The sequence below is a fragment of the Vidua macroura genome, chromosome 4 (genome assembly GCF_024509145.1).
Source record: "Vidua macroura isolate BioBank_ID:100142 chromosome 4, ASM2450914v1, whole genome shotgun sequence".
In the NCBI taxonomy this organism is placed as follows: domain Eukaryota; kingdom Metazoa; phylum Chordata; class Aves; order Passeriformes; family Viduidae; genus Vidua; species Vidua macroura.
This window is the reverse complement of record NC_071574.1, coordinates 32,752,318-32,769,430: the sequence shown is the minus strand read 5'-3', so window position 1 is coordinate 32,769,430 and position 17,113 is coordinate 32,752,318. Positions and strand designations below refer to the sequence as shown.

Genomic DNA, 17,113 nt, shown 5'->3' with positions numbered 1-17,113 from the left:
GGAAGCAGACTCTGAGAGCCCCGAGGGAAGTCAGGGCTAGGGTATAATGGGAACAATGAACTTTCTAGAACAGGGGAGTAGAACAGCTGTTGATTGACATGGACTGGGGAGGGTACAGCATCTGATGGACAAGTCCCCTTATACTTGTGTAACCTCCCATGGCAGCTCAGAGGCCCCTCCCACAATGCCTCATCTCTGGAAGTGTTCAAGGTCTGGTTGGATGGGGCCCTCAGCAACCTGGTCTAGTAAATTGCATCCCTGTCCTTGGCAGAGGGGTGGGACCTAGATGATTCTGAAGTCCCTTCCATTCTATTATCAGAAAAGACACAGAGAAATTGCAAGCAAGTTACAAGCAAGAGAACACTGAAGGAGCTGGGGTTGTCTAATGTACTGAAGAAAAGGCTAAGGGGAGATTCAGGTAACATGCTCTGCACACATAAAGGTTAGCTGCCACAAGTAAGAAAATACACAGTTGTACCTGTTAGTGTTGGTTATGGAAAACATTGTGAAACAAAAGTATTTTATTTTGCAGCACCCTTTTTACTCAATTTCCTTCACAAATCTGAAGTGACTGGAAGATAACATTTTCATGTAAACTAATGAATTTAAAGAATAATGCTTCTAAATAAAAGAAAATCTTTATTATCTTCATGTGTAACAGTTTCATAAGGAATATTTCAAGATTTATCTTATATTTAAGTCAGTAAGACAAAATGTTTTAATAAAACAAATCAGCTTGCAAACACATACAGTATTATTGACTAAAATTAAAATCATTGTCCACCATCACAGCAATAAACTGCAATTTATGATGACATGAAGTTTAGCACCTGAATGAAAAAAACCAAATATTTAGTAACAATAAAATCATTTAGCTTTGATTAATAAAGTCCTTTGATTTTCTTACTATTCCAAGAAAAACAGGAACAAGTATTTCCAGATTTTCTTTCATGCCAAATGTTTTCATTTTCCACTTGGCTGAAGTAAGTTAGGGTAAATGTTGGACATACATTTTGAAAATTATTATGTATTGTGATCTACCAACACAATCTTTTTATTTGTGTTAAATGCTAGCACCATCTACTGGTCCAGAAGGTCTTTTCAAACTTTAGAAAAAGCTGTGGAAAGTGATCCAGCCAAAATGATGCAAAATGATACTGACAGTAACACATAGTTTTTCAGTCCCTGTACAGGCAAAAGAAGAGAAAAAGGAAAATACCATATTGTCATTATTGATACCACTTGAAAAAAGAATAGAACAAAGTACTAAGTTTAATTTAGGCAGAGATTATATGAAAAGAATGAAAGGCTTAGAAAGTTACGGATTTGGGTAATGAACATTATGATCTTCTACTGTGGTCCAACACTAATCTGCAGGGGGGGACACAGAACTTCTAGTTCTAGATCCAAGTCAGGTACCTATGGATCCTGGATAGATTGGCAAAAAGAACCTGGTATTACACTCCTAGCATTCAGTGCTACAGATTCCACTAGAAAACCAGTTTCTGCCCTATATGTTAAAATCCAGGAAATTAGCTTGTTGTAGACAACCACTGCTGTATCAATTTAGTACCCTTACATTGCACTGTAATTACAAAGGTCATTACAATAATAATAATTACAATGTAATAATAATATTACAATGTAATAATAATTGTAATTACAATACCTGTTGCATTTTTTACATCCGTTGTTGACCCTGACCCTAAAAATATAATATATTTGCTTATGCATTATTGGGACAACTGCTCATTCCCTTGCTCCACTGAAAAAACTGGCTGAAATGAAAACTGTCTTCAGGCAGTGCCTGGCATCCTGCCTCCTTGGCTGTGCTACTGTCTTCATTTACATCCACTGCTCCTCATTCAGCTATGTAACTAAAATCTTCATTCCTGTGAAAATTGTTCACAGTTCTTCAGGTTTCTTGGAAAACTTAATATAGCATGATATCACTTTCAGTTTCATAATGTAATACTTGCAAGGAGGAGGAATCTGAGATAAAGCTGTATACCAAGTAATGCTGTTTCTAAAGCTAGAGGCAAGCAAGAGATATTGGGTGAGAGACCCAATTACATTACCTTGATTTCCTTAAATACAAGGACTCCCCACATTGCAGCAACAAGGCCAGGACCCTAAAGAATAAGATTAATTTGTACATTACACCATTTCATTAAAATTTACTCCATCTCATTACTGCTCTCAGGGTGGTTTAATTTTGTCTGGATAACACATTTAAGTCTTTCCATTCTGTGTAAATAAAGCACTCATGACAAAAGCATAAACATCACTGAAATATTTACTAAGTACGATACAATAAAATCTTCAGGAAGGCCTAAAGAGTCAAGAAACTGTTGGGTTTTTTTTGTTGGTTTTTTTTTTGTTGTTTTTTTTTTTTTTTTTTTGTTTTTATTTCAGTAGGCACAACATCTTTCTAAATTACACTGCGGAGTCTGCTCCAGCTGTTACATGTTCTTTCAGTAGACTCCAAATAACATGCCTCACTTTAGTCCAAATTAGAGTCCACAATGTTTCCTTTATTAGCATGACTAACTACTGGACAAAGTTTCATTTTATTGCTCAGTATGATATCAAGAGACTGAAACACAGATGTATTTCCTGTATAGCTGGCATCTGGACAAAGCACAAAGCCAGGTCAGGGAAACTCCTGATTTTCAGTGATGTTGTTGTAGAGGTTTCCTGGCGAACAGCAAACAGTGAAACACAACAGCAACTTCCAGGCACTCTTGGTAATAGAGTTCTTCCCCTGAGGGAGAAATTATCTGAATTTTCATCTCTGATGAGAAAATATCTGACCATGAAGCAAAAACTGGCTCTGTTAATGCTGTGCATTAGAGCTGTTCTGAGAAACACTTGACAGATGTTTGGCCAGTGACCTTCCTCTCTTCATCCTCAATACAGCTGATGGGACACAGATATAAACAGCACAGTGTCTCATGCTGCATATATGTGTGGGTGCTGTTTCCTAGTGACTTTTCCAATTATTACTTGAGGGGTTATTTCACTTTATAGATAATGTGCGCTGTGAGAGGAATGTACTTTAAAAAAATGGAACGAAGTGATAAAGGGATGTAATGAACACATCTCTAAAAATGTTCTCCAGAGCGGAATTAAGCAGCAGTTCTGAAGCTGTGGAAGTTTTGAAACTATAAGGAAGTTTCTCATCAGTGCTTCCTTGTATTTAACATTTTGTGATTTTACATCCTTGCCCTTTAGGCATACTGATAACTAAATTACTAAAGCTGCTTTCCATTAATCCTTCAATTTCTAATTAGAATGATCCCAAGTTTTCTTTTCATTGCATACTGCAGAGTATATTTTGACTTACTGCATCTTGAGGCAAAGCTTAATCCCTATTAAAGTTGTTTCATTAATTTGCTTCCAAAATACAGCTGTTAAGCAAAACTTTGGTCTTAATATTTATTTACTCTCATTTGGCACCTTTGTGTTACTAACTAGTGCAGCGTCAAGAGAGTAAATGCAAAGTTTACTTTACCTAGTAAATGGAATTTATGTTTTAAAGGTACATCATAAACAGGAATAAAACAGAGACAGAACAGGCCAACCTATTTTCCACACATTTGCATAAGAACATTATTTTCAGTAGTACATAATCTGTTCTGTTTGTTCAAGAACTATAAAAAGAAAAAAATGCCTGAATTAAGCAAGCAAAACAACTACTACGGGATAAAATTCACAAATTCAAAAATATCCAGACCAAAATGTACTTCCTGGGATGAGAGCATAAAAAATCCTTCTTCTAATCACTTCAATTAAATAGTTAATATTGATATAATTCTGCTTACAATGCTTTGGCTTTTACATAACCTGAAGACTCACACTCTCAATTTGTCTGGTTTTTCTAATGCTTGACATTGACCAAGAGGGTGCTTGCCACAGTCATTCATGTTCCTAAAAATCCAAAGCCTAGTGCAGACAAGCAGAGGAGGCACTGTATACTTTTGACTAACAATGCTCTAGACCCATCATAATTTCAACTCAGTTCCAAAGACAGAAGGGTAAAAACCCATTCACTTTTAATTCTAGTTAGAGATTTTATTTTTTATATACTTACTGCAGTAATTATTGGAAAGCTGACGACAGCACTGAGATAGTGATTGGCTAGGAACCAGCAGCAATTGGCTATTGCCCAAAGCACACCAGAAACACACCCTAGAAAAATAAATCCCAATCAAAAACATGCATAGCAAGGTACAGGCAGCACTTTGTGGAAGTTTTATACTTATAGCATAATACAGCAATTGTATATAAGTATTTTAGTATGTTAACTACTTCAACAAGCAGGCTCTGGCAAACTAAACCAAAGCTCGAAGGATAAAAATCAGCTACTCCAACTGAAGTAGCAAATTAATTTAAGTGTTATTTTCTGGGCAATGTGCTCTCCACTCTGGCAATCAGTTTTTGAAAATTTGCAATGTCACCTTGTTCTTGTTTCAGATTAGAACAGAAGTTATCACTGTCTCCTAACCTTAATTAATTAACTTAATAGTTGATTTCAAAAGAGACAAGAAGTCAAATGAAGATACTGGAAAGGTGAACCACAATTCCAACACACAACTTGAACTAATCACTGCAAAATGGCAAAATGGTCTAAAGAATAGCTGAAATGAAATGCTGATTTAAAAAACAGTCATACCTGGCAATATGGCTTGGGGATAAACATAAGGTTTATTCTTCCTGACTGCACAATAGATCAAAAAGTAGATGGTACTAGTAAGAAATATTCCACTGAAGTGTGCAAAAACGTAATCTAAATCTGAAAGAGAAATTACAAAATGTTAGTAAAAACACCAGTTATTAATTGTAACAAAATTATATTCACTGATAACATTCATATAGACAAAAATGCATAAAGGTGCTACTCCTAATAATTCAAATTCAAATCTCATTGTGATGAACACAGCTGCCAGTCTGTGGATGCATACAATCAATGACACCTATTAAACATGAACTAAATGCTGTGTTGACTTATTACAGGCTTCTAAACATTTCTATGAGCTGTTATTTTCAGAACTCTATTATATATTCCTGAATTAACTTAATAAAACCTTGAGAAAATCCTCAGGTGAGGCTACAAAACTGGGGTGGGGATTTTATATAATGGTAGATGGTCAAGAGAAGTTGTAATTATGTTCCTGTATTTCTGTATCCTTGTTTGGTTCTGTACATTTAAGGGCAAGACAACTGCACAGACTGTGTAAGCTAAATACAGCTCAGTTTTGTCCTTTTTTAATCTTGAAGGATGTATCACAATTTTGATCACTAGAATTATGAACAATAACAAATCCTTTATGGATTTTGTATGTACTAAGAGAGTATTTCCCAACATGGTAAAGCACAAGCATGTAGCAAGGTGATCCTTGTCTCCTTGGAGCTATAAATTCTCAACAGGAATGGCAGCTATGGTAATGACAATATTTGTTTTGCCTGGCTGGGGAATACATACGTTGCAGTATTCAAGAGAAATTGTACATGACAATGGCAACATTATGTGTTCTCAGCAGTGCTTTGCTCTTAAGGTGCTTCATGCATTACCTGATAGAGTAGAACCTGAACCTTAAGGAAAATGTTTCTGGAGGAATGCTGTTTGAAAATGGCAATTAGGCTTATGTTAAACGGTTTCAATTAAAAAAAACCCATGGTTTTAATTATGTTTTTGCGTATCTGCTCTCCTCATCAGTTATGATCAACCTTCTCTTCCTTTATTGCTGTTGGCAATTGGCAAGCTCGTGTCCTAGTTTAACTCATTCTCCACTCATACAAACACTGTATTTTGAGAATGCTAGTATTTAATGCCTTCAGAAACATACCTCTGAGTTAAGTATGGTCGTCTTTGGGCTGTTTCTCTGTGTTTTTTATGGTGTAATTCACCTCTGAGAAAAAGAGAGTGCTAGGGCTATGATTATGACAACATCTAAAGTAGTGCAGAATTGTCACAGTATATTTTCAGGCATATCAAGAATTTCACCCTATGCCTTCAAAAAGGCAGGAGAACACAATGATGAAATTAAATAGAAGTGAGCTATTAGACTTTACCAAACTGACTTGCTCCTGTGTATACAGTTTCATTTCTTCTTCCATGGTCCTTGATGTAAAGTACTGGTATAAAACTGGAACCGTAGAGTATTCCAGCCACTACAGCCAGGCTACAGCCTCTTTAAAAGAACAAAAATAGGAGAAAATGACCTTGCATGAGTTAAGGAAGTAGACAACACATGTAAGCAGTACTGCAGGTAAAAATTGTGCATCATATAAAAATTCCTAGCCATAAACATAATACATTTTAGCACATTTTTATTTTCTAGTAGAGAAATGGTTCACATAGTTTCCCTCTACTTTGTAGTCAAGCAACACAGACAATTCCTGATGCAAAAGCCAGCAATCTACATTAATGGCATGGGAAATTAAATAACTAGGATTGCCTAAAAGCAGAGCTAGGGGACAACAAACAAAAATTCAATTTAAAATGCTCCCACCCTCACCTTTGTTGTTGCCATCTATATAGTCTTTATAACTTCCCAGGTTCGTTGACTGTTCAGTCCCCTTCTTGGCAGTCTCCACTCCCCACACTGGTTTCTTTTTAGCTTGCTTCCACTTTGGAGCACTTTTACTGTCTCCTTACCATGCTGCCATGCCTTCTCCAGTTGTATTCACTTGGAAACCACACCTGGAAGCATGTCATTAGCACAGGCTTCTTCTATGCTAGAGTGCTAATCAAGTAGGTGCTAAAACCCAGCTCTGTAATTACGGAGCTGTTATTTCCTTTGCCAAATGATATTTTTCACAGTAGTACTAATACTTGATTGGTAAGGTTAGACACACTCAACAGTGCCAATGGAATAATCTAAATAGCTGTGCAACTATTCATATATAGATTTGCACACTACACTTGTATGTAAAAACCTGTTATCCATTGTATGACTTTGCTAGGAAACCATAGGATACAAATTCTGCTCTTACACCATGTTTAACTACTTTCTCTGGCTACTTTCTGTGCCTCAGCAAAAGAACTGTTAGCAACTTACATGAGTCTCCTTTTTGCTGGAGAAAGTTTGTTCACCCACGAGTCCTCAGTGGTATCTTCAGAAACATTAATAGACTGCAAAAAAAGCAAGACTTTTCATGCAAATTTAGTTTAGTTTTATTTCTTAAAATGTGCAATTTTTTAATACATCGTCTGTGATTCAGTCTGGTAGACTGGAACCTCTAGTGAGCATTGAGCACAGCTAGAAAACTCTCAGGGCTCTCTGTTCAGGTAGCCACTGAGCACCGACCTCCAGCAGTAAGGCACAATGGTAGGAGAAGCCTGTGGTTCTCCAGCCCTCCTTGCATACTTTGGGCTCCCTAAGGAGCAACAGCCAATCTGGTACCCCTCACTGGCCTCCAGTCTGTGCCACAGCTGATGATGACAGTCAGCAACTCCTGACAGTCTCCTGGCTCTGCAACAGGGCAAAAACCTGGCCTTTCACCTAAGCACCCTCACAGCTTTACAACTGATGTTTAATTGAAATTGCTACCTCTTTTCATATAAGAAAGTAATACACTCTTCTACATAATCTCCATTATAATGAAGAAGGACTTTCTAAGCCATCTAAAGCTGACAAACAAGAAAGAACACTTGGGAATACCTTTTCTGTTGCTAATATCCAAAATGATATCCAAGATCCACAGATTAAGATACAATCAGTACATATTTATGTTGTTTTATGTAGTCTACCATAAATCCTAGCAAACCTGGCTACCAAACATATTTTTTGTTTTAAAATGGATATGTATTTTCACTGCTGTAAAATTAACAACTGTAGAATACTTACACTTTCTCTCAGTAAAGGTGTGCTTTCTAATGAAGTTGAAGAACTCTGGACTTCAGTTTTTATAAAAAGAAATATGACAGCACTCAGAAGAGAAAAATACACCAATAAATACCATGTCAGTTATAAGGACATAACATTTACTGTCCAGAGACAAAAGTTTTATTTGGAAGCATATTCCTTTGTTTTCATTATTACCCTAGAGTCACTGCAGTATATTTAAAAAATGCAACTGCTTTAAAGTCATAACTTACTATGATTATATATATATATACAAAAGATATAATATATATATACAAAAGATAAATGTAGTAATTTTAAGTTATTAATTTAACTTAGTTAAAAGATAATCTAAGTGAAAGTAAGTAAACAAATCAGTTTTTGTATCACTTTATAGATATTTCTTCTTATGCAATGTGATTGAAACATCTTCTTTTAACAGTGTATAGTTACAACCACATTAACAACAGATTCTTTAGCTAACAGTGCCTTTTTGTACCAAACCACACACAAATGGAACACATGCTTGAAAATTCTATATGGAACAGCTTAAACCTGCATAGAATTGCCTCTATAGTCATGGAAAAATACCATTTTTAGTCTTCCATCATATGTGAGGAATGGGATACTGCTGCTACAGGCCTTGTGAGCATAGAGAAGGAAAAGGGATATTGCTCAGTGCTGCTCAGTGCATTAAATGGGGAAGAAAGGGTAATATTACTACTCTTAACCCCACCTCCATGAGACCAGGTAAATACATGCAATCAGAACTGGAAGGATCTGTTTTTTACTTTTATGAAATATATTTTAATGATCTAGGAATTTCTTCTCCTAGCTGTAAACAGAATATTTCCATTTGAAGAAGGATTCATTTCTTACTGAAGGAATAAACACAGTTATACAAGGATGTCAGTTTCCTCCAGAGGAAACATACAGATTTCACATAGGAAGCTAAAGTGAAAAGCCTGCTTTTGAGCTCCACAGAGCAACATGCACAGGCTTTGTGCAGTTTACCAGGGAAACATGTTTGCTCACAATCTCTCTCCCTGTTGGTCACTCCTCCATGATATCTCAGAAACAGGATGCAGGTGGTGAGCTGCATGAATTCATCAGGCATGAATAGCAGTACTTGCTGCTATTTTCTCAGTACCTCCCAAAATCAAGTGCGTGTAACAGGAATGGATACAAAACTGCAGACTCTTAGAAAAGAAGAAAAGTGGAAGCCAAAATCATGAATCTAAGGCAAAAGCTCTATCCTACCAGTCAGAACTGGCTTATCTCCGTGTCCTTAATACCCTCCTTTTCTGAATGGCATTATCTTCATCTTCTGTCAGCATGCTTAGAGTAAGGCCTTAGGATTTAGGGCCATCTTCCCAGCCACCCAGTTGGAAAGCAAGAACACTGCTATATAACAAAGATCCTCTTTCCTCTGTGTTTGGACCAAAATGTATGCATCATACAAAGAACAAACACAGAAAAAGAAAGAATAAAGTCCATCCAGAGATCCTGAAGGAAGAAACTACGTGGGATTTGGAAATGTGGCTAAAGACTTACATGACACAGAGCTATTACAGAGAGGAAAACATGCAAAGCCTTTGGCCTTTCATGGACCCCAAAGTACCAGGGAAAAGGTTCTGTGGCATATTCTATTGTTACAAGATTAAGATTTGTATCCCTGACTGAGTGAAGTGAGATGAGAAATCTGAGGTTTTCTCAACAAGATTCTTTTAGTCAGTCTGTCTTCTGACAGAATTTGGGGAAAGTGAGCCATTAGAATAACCTAGCTAGGGAGGCAATCCATGCATCTCTGCTTTGCCTTGAACATGCCTAGCAGCATAAAAATATATTTTCCTGTTTATGGATAACCATTTCACCCCTGTACTAGATAACATGTCTGTTTCTCAATGAACACTGACCAACTAGTTAGGGACAGCTCATGAATTTGGAAGTAAATTGATTTGCCAAAAATTCTTCAATATATTTGTTCTCTTGTTAAATCATCTTGGTGGTTGGTTATTAAACATATATTTTACATAACAGATATTCATTATAAGAATCAACTTCTACCTTATAAGTGAAAGTCCAGCTCCAATATAATTTAAGATTGGTCTTGATACCTCTTCTGGGTCAATTCCAAACCAACCAAACCTGGAACATTTAACCAGTTTCACTTAGATGCACTGACTTTATACAAATAGTTATATTATAACCTAGCCTTTGAAGTCTTGACTCATGTAAATAATTCTGCTTAAGTATATATTTTCAGTATTACATCTGTGCTTCAGTTGGCTTGCAAAAAGCTATGTCTACTTTACAAAAACAACCTTTAATTTAACATGTATTTTTTTAATATGTCTATTTAAAAACTGAAGTTATTTTATCAGACCAGATTGTAGAAGAAAAAAATACAAATATGTACTAGTTTTACATTAAGAAATACATTATTTATCGACTCAACAACATCATGGGGCGTTCTTCTTATTATTAAAACAGAGGAGATACAAAAAGCTAAAACAGTTAACTGGAGAGCTTTCCACTATGAAAAAAAAAAGTTTTAATACATAGAATAGTGGTAGACTTGGCAGTGTTACATTAATGGCTGGAGTTGATGATCTTAAAGGTCTTTTCCAATCTGAATGTCTCCATGATTCTACAGGTGAGTTTTCACTTATTAATGAAGACTTGGCAACATTAATTATGTCATCAATTAATTAAAGAGTTAAGACTTAAAACATACTTACCTTGAACTTGCCCAGCCTGTCAGCAAATTAAAAGAAGCCCATATCAAAAGACCAAGAGCTAAGCCAATAGTTTTAACAATAGGAACAACAGTAATATTGCCTGAAATACAAAAACCAAAACTGAAATCAGTTAAAAAAATAGAATGTAATCTTGTATATGTTTAAGTTCTGTGCCTGGTTGGAAGGCAAAGAAATTCAGGAAGCTACAAGGTAGTAAGAAACATTGTTATTAAAAAATAAATACACTGAACATAGACTTTTCCTCCATGTAGTTTTAAATGTTATTTTTGGTGTGAATTTGCCACTTATAAAATAAGCCTATAAAGGTACAGTTCCATTAACAGAGAGGCTTTAAAAAACTGAATAACTATTAAATAACTACTATCTTATATATGGAAAAGTTTCAAGAATTGGAATCTCTTTATCCTTACCTGTAGCCCACACAAAACCTCCAACCATAGCCAGAGGCCAAAACCGGGGGCAGTTCTGAATCAAATTGACCACCAAAGAAACTATCCATATGGAAGCACAGAGAATCCACTGAAAGAACATGCCTGTGGAAAAATCAAATGCACACAATAGGGAATTTGTAGAATACTGCATGTGTAAATTTCTTAACAGATTATGTTTATCTTTGACACAGTAGTAGAGAAAAAAATCAAAAAGATGGCCACTGCCTTTGTGAATGTCAGGGAACCTTGTTACAATTTATTCAAGGGATGTACTTTTAGGGTGGGTTATAATTTGGTTAACCTTTTCCTTATCACACATTCTTCCTACAGAGTTGTAGAAGACACTTTGCTGGCCAAAGTTTACACAAGCCCTGATTCTTAACCACATGAAAATTTTGATAGACTTCTGAAAAAGATGATATTCATTTGCTGTAAACTTCTCCCACCACTCGAATAGCTGCTAAAACAGAAGACTGCACAGGATGAGACTTTTTCAAAGCTCAAGCTTTTCCAATAATCCTGGCCACTGAGGATGGTCAGTGACAGATCTCTTCCACCTCTGTAGATTCTTGAAGGGTCAATTAGGCAGACCAGTTAACTTTATGTCCAAGCTTGTCTTGTTAGGGTCCTACTTGGCACAAAGAGCAGAGGCTATATCCAGCCTGCAATGCAGGTACCATATTGCAATAACATAATGGCAAATTTACTCATCTACAGATCTAGTAATTGGTTATGTTTCATATAAACATGAAAATTCAACATAAACCTAGTAAAATGAGAATATTCCAAGTAGGAAATAGGAATGATCGTTTCCTCTTACCAAGTCAGCAAATAAAATTACTAAAATTTCAGGTTTTTTTTTTTATATTAGGTGCACAAGTGAAAGGCAATGCTCCAAAGTCCAACAACTTTTACCTTATTTATAAATAACACTTTATGTATCAGAATCCCCACAAGGGTAGAACAAAGAACATTTCACTTTCCATTGTGAAATTCTCATTAAATGTACATCATCACTGTCAAACTGCACAACTTATAAAAAGGCTCTTCTAAAGATATGCCACATCCTGAAGCAATATTATTGCTTTATACCCTAAGAACAGCAGACAAAATTAAACATACTCTCTGGATTAAGGCTGTGATGATGGCCTCTAGTAATTTGCTGGTAAAATATTATTCCTTTTAGCAAGAATAGCAAACCAAAGAAAAGAATATAATTAAGTTTACCATCACCAGTATGAAATTTCTTGACAGGCACAAAGTTTGTCCCAAACAGAAGGACAGCTACTGTGGAAGAGGTAAAGCCAATAGCTAGATCTGTTCCATTGCTGATGTTAGCAGCACTGTAAGCTTTCCCAATATTCATCTTTGTTCTGAAGGTGTTTCCTTTTGTGGAGTTGTTTTGCTGCAGGTCCAGACAGAATCTGGAATCAAAGAATGGAATTAAGTACGTGGACTATTAATTAATACCAACCTGGTTTAGAAATCCAAAATTTAAAGGACCCTACTTATCCCCATCTCTCAAAGCTGAAATGAACTACGAAGAGGTTCATGTAGAACCCCATGAAAACCTGCCATAAAACATGAATAAAGTGACTTAAGAAAAGATAAACAAAAAAAACCCAATATTGTATTTCTATCTGAAGACAGAAGAAATGAATGTAGAGGTGCACTCAGAGGTTATGAGGACTCGAATCTGTGAGGGCTATTGGAAGCACTGACGCTGTAGTGAGATGCTATTAGTATATTCCTTATTCCTGTAGCCAAAGGGCAGGGGGGGGAACTCACACAGGGGTTTGTCAAAAAATGTCAAATCTTCATTGGCAGCAGTTACAGCAGACCAATTGTCAAGAAGTCAGGAACAGGTGCAGAGATTCTATAGGTGGCTCAATGAGATCAGCATGGAATCATAAGGTAACCACAGGGATTGCTCTGATACTAAATATGAAAAAAGGTTCATTTTTCTATGGGGAACAAAGGGAGAAGCTGCCTCTAAAATTTCTTTGTTCATTCCACATAAGTATAGTAAGAAACACAAAGATCATTTTAATCCCAGAATATCTCTGAATTTTTTTAAAAGTGAGTCATCTTGAGGTTACACTCAACAGATAAGCCACACATACATTTTTGATATGGAGTAAGACTTTGACAGAAAAGGTATCTCTGAGGACAACTGTAACAATGTGAACTTTGTGTACATAACTTTCCAAAACTTGGGACACTTTGTTCCAAATTTGACTAAATTTAACACCCAACTTTCAACTCAATTTCAAATCCTTCAAGAGAAAGCTTAATCAGACAAGGCCTGAAGCAACATGTTCTAACTTTGATGACAGCACTGCTTTAAGCAGGGGATTGAACAGATGACCTACAGAGATCCCTTCCAAGCGAAGTAATTCTAATATTGTATGATCAAATGTCAAGAGCAAATAATAAATTGTTACAAAACATTAAGCTGACTATATTTTTTCTACACACTTTCCACATCAGAGAGCTTCTGAGAGTTCACTAAAAGCCTCTTCTCTTCAATCCTATGTTATTGCCAGATGGACTTGCATATGTGGCTCCAAAGACTTCAGAGGAAACAAATGCTAAAACCAGAACAAATGCCAAATGCTGAAAATGCTATTCTCTTAAAGCATAGTGGTTGTATCTGAAACTCAAGCAAAGGCAACTGCAATTGATTCTGTTATTGAAGGCTTTTTTTCCACTAAGTTGCCCTTACTGAAAGGTACTTCAGGATTCTCAGCAGCAGAAAAAATACAGTTTTGCTGTTGGATGTTGGAATTTTGTTGGTACACATTGCTCTTTTCCAACTAGGTACGCTGGTTCACCCCACTGGAGTGTTGTGCTCGGCATTTCCACAAGTCCCTCAGAAATATGACACCCACAACAAACCATGATGCACACTTACTGCAACAGCAACACATCGCTGTGATCTCTGCAGAGAGGGACAAAATCAAGAGGCCCTGTCTTTGAGAGCTTTCACCTCAATGGCGAACCAAATTGTTGCTAAGATTTCAAAGAAACTGCTAATTAAGTGGGTACTTTTAAATGTTTCGTGCCATACTGACTGTTTATTTGCACATTTCTCTTATTATGCATTGACCACTAAGGGTGGATACTTTCACTCTTAACTTCGGACACTCCTTTGGGTTCCGACGTGGGTCCAATCAAGGTGCCCAAGTGACACCATAACCCTTACTCTAGCAATATATCTTTGCTTCCCTGTGGTGAACTCTTTCAAAAGACGTTCTTCGGGCACTGTTTTCACTAAGTGCTATCACGGAACAAGGAAAACGCTCAGCTGAGAGCTCCACCCGGGCCGCCGTCCCTTCACTGACGCCACCGCGCCGGGGTTGCGGCGGGGCAGGCCCGGGCTGCGGGCGGGACTCGGCCCAGCCCTGGGCCCCGGCTGCCGCGGCAGGGCAGCCCGGCTGCTCGGCACCGCACCCCGAGGGGATACCCGAGACCCCGCTCCAGCCGGACGCCTTCCTTCCCCCAGCGCCCTGTGCCCGGCTCAGCGCCGCGGCGAGTTTTAGGGCGCTCCGCTCCGGGGCGGAAGGCGGCCGGGACGGTCCCATACCGACAGACCCCCTGTCCTCTCCCTCCGTGCCACTTCGGCTCCGCCGCCCGCGCCCCTCCGCGCCCACTCCCGCCGGGACCCGCACAGCCCCACCGCCGCTCACCGCGGCCGCCCGCCCGCGCCTCGGCCCGCCCCGGCCCGCCTCCAGCCGCCTCCTTCCATCCGCCTCTTCCCACTGGCCTCTGCTTCCTCGTCGGGGAGCGGGGCGGAGACGAGGGGTGGGGGGGTGGTTTTCGACTGCCTTGTCTCGCCGCCGTGGCGGCTTCCTCTGGCGGGGAAGAATCACTAATAGAAAACTTAAATTAATACACTCATGTCGTGATAAAAGCGCCTTTGGTCCTCCCGGCCGTAAGCGCGCGGATGAGGCAACTCCTTCCCCAGTGGAAGTGAAGCTGTGGACTCCACAGGGCGGTGGTGCTGTGACCGTAACTGAACAATCACAGAGTCAGTTTTGCTGGGAAAGACCTCTGGAGACCATGGAGTCCAACCTGTGACCCAAGACCACCATGCCAGCTAGACCATGGAGTGCACTAAGTGCCACATCCTGTCTTAAGCACCTCCAGGAACAGACTCCACCACCTCCCTGTGTCCATTCCAGCGTTTAGTCACGTGCTGTGTGTCACGTCCAGTCTTCCACACGTCCAGGGATGGTGACTCCACCACCTCCCTAGGCACTGTATTGCAATGTTTTCTGTGAAGAAATTCTTCCTAATGTCCAGCCTAGACGTCCCCAAGCTGAGCTTGAGGCTATGTCCACTCATCCTGTTGCTGGTTGCCTGGGAGAAGAGGCCAACCCCTGCCTGGCTACAGCATCTGTTCACGTGGTTGTAGAGAGCAGTAAGGTCTCCCCTGAGCCTCCTCTTCTCCAGGCTAAACACCCCCAGCTCCTTCAGCTGTTCCTCACAGGACTTGTGTTCCAGAAAAGGCACCCAAGTTTTGGCAGCACTTGCCCAGGAACACAGACATGGTTCCAAGATGGGACTGCTTGCTGAGGGGACAGCATGGCCTCCTTGCAGCTCTTCTCCCTGAGGTCTCCCTGGCTGCTGGAGGCTGTCACAGGGCTGGGGGCTGCAGGCACCCACAGAGGGGAGCAGGCATCTGGGGGAGGCAGGGACGTATGGAGGCTGTGCAGCAGCTGCTGGCCCTGTGGTGTGCAGCAAGGCAAGGAAACCACCGAGCCTGGTCAGGGCATCCAGGTTTTTATTTTTCTTAAGTACAAAAATTACCAGCTGTTGGTCTGGAAGCCCCTGTGTTGTTTGGCAACCAAAATCAAGTAGGAAAAAAATCTTTTACATGATGTCAAGAAGAGGTCTTTGTAGATTTCCCTGTAAGGATTTGATCCAGACCAGTTAAAGCACAGACTATTAGTCAGCATGTTTAGTCACGAAGCAAACATTTCTCTCTGTACTCTTGAAATACAGTTTCCAGATGGCAGCCCAAACTGATCTCCTTACAAACACAGCATGAGACTTCTAAAGTAATGCTTCATATTTTGCAAATCAAATCTGCATTATCCATAATAAGGGCTTACTTTGTTTCTCTGGAGAATAAGTTGTCAGTCGTATGGATTCAGTAAAGCTAGGAATGCACCATTTATCAATCATATTAACATAAATGTCTGTGCAGGTGTCATTTAGAGATGAACAACAGAAGATCTCTATGGAAACAGTATGGCTGGAGTGCATCTAAGAGAAATAATGATCCATATCATAATCACAAAGGTAACCTGCAGAAAAAAAGAATTCTAAAGGCAGTGCAAGTGTATGAGTTGTATTATTTTATTCAGAAAAAAGTGATAGGAAAAATGTTAACCTTTTCCATTGAAGAACCTGCACATAGAAAGCAAGAGCACGCACATTAAGGAGCCTAGTCTGTAACCACATCCTTTCAGGTGCCCAGGGATAAAGAGAAGTTAAGATGCAGGACCTTGTGACTGGTGGACATTGGCACACTCCACCTGTCTCTGCAAATTGGCCAGAGACCTCCTTTTAGGAGCCGTGCAGGCCACCAGCTGCTTCAGATTCTGCAGCTTGTCTAGCACCAGTAGAATACCTCTTCAAATGCAGGTGTCGGCGTCAGTGAATTTCAAAGTTAAACAAAAAACAAAACAAAGCAAAAAAAGAAAAAAAAGGAAGAAAATAATTACAAATAATTAATCCAGGTAGTCATTCACATTTAAAAAATATACCTGGGTCTGTGAAGGACTAGAAAATACTTCTTTAATTCCCCTCTTCCATTCATTGCTATTTTCCTATATTAGTTTTTATATTCCTGTATTCCTAATCTTAGGAAGATACAACACTGACCATGAAATATGGGTATATGAAGAAATTACATGAAAAGCTGAATTTAATTAATGCAGATGGCAATATAATGGTTATAGTTTAGAGCAAGGAACAAATACAAAATCTGACATACTACAGGCTAGCTGTAGGTGTCAAAGTGAAACAATGTAGGCCAGAATTTGGTCACACAACAACTGCT

At 38.8% G+C, this 17,113-nt stretch overlaps 1 protein-coding gene across 4 annotated transcripts; it reads right to left on the bottom strand.

The window, feature by feature from the left end:
* Positions 1 to 700: 700 nt before the first annotated feature.
* TMEM144 (transmembrane protein 144) lies at positions 701 to 14,796 on the bottom strand. Of its 4 annotated transcripts, none has more exons than XM_053976619.1 (13): positions 14,733 to 14,796; positions 13,522 to 13,634; positions 12,271 to 12,467; positions 11,023 to 11,145; positions 10,592 to 10,691; positions 9,918 to 9,998; positions 7,854 to 7,935; positions 7,065 to 7,138; positions 6,076 to 6,194; positions 4,676 to 4,795; positions 4,094 to 4,191; positions 2,079 to 2,132; positions 701 to 1,185 (listed from the first exon to the last, which is right to left on the bottom strand). In XM_053976619.1, exons 3-13 carry the CDS (start codon positions 12,407 to 12,409, stop codon positions 1,102 to 1,104), a joined length of 1,074 nt encoding a protein of 357 aa, XP_053832594.1. In that variant the 5' UTR covers positions 12,410 to 12,467; positions 13,522 to 13,634; positions 14,733 to 14,796; the 3' UTR covers positions 701 to 1,101. The 4 variants fall into 4 exon arrangements, with proteins under 4 accessions (XP_053832594.1, XP_053832595.1, XP_053832596.1 ...); XM_053976620.1 differs by having other exon boundaries at positions 12,277 to 12,467; XM_053976621.1 differs by lacking the exon at positions 2,079 to 2,132 and having other exon boundaries at positions 701 to 2,032.
* Between the last annotated feature and the right edge of the window lie 2,317 nt (positions 14,797 to 17,113).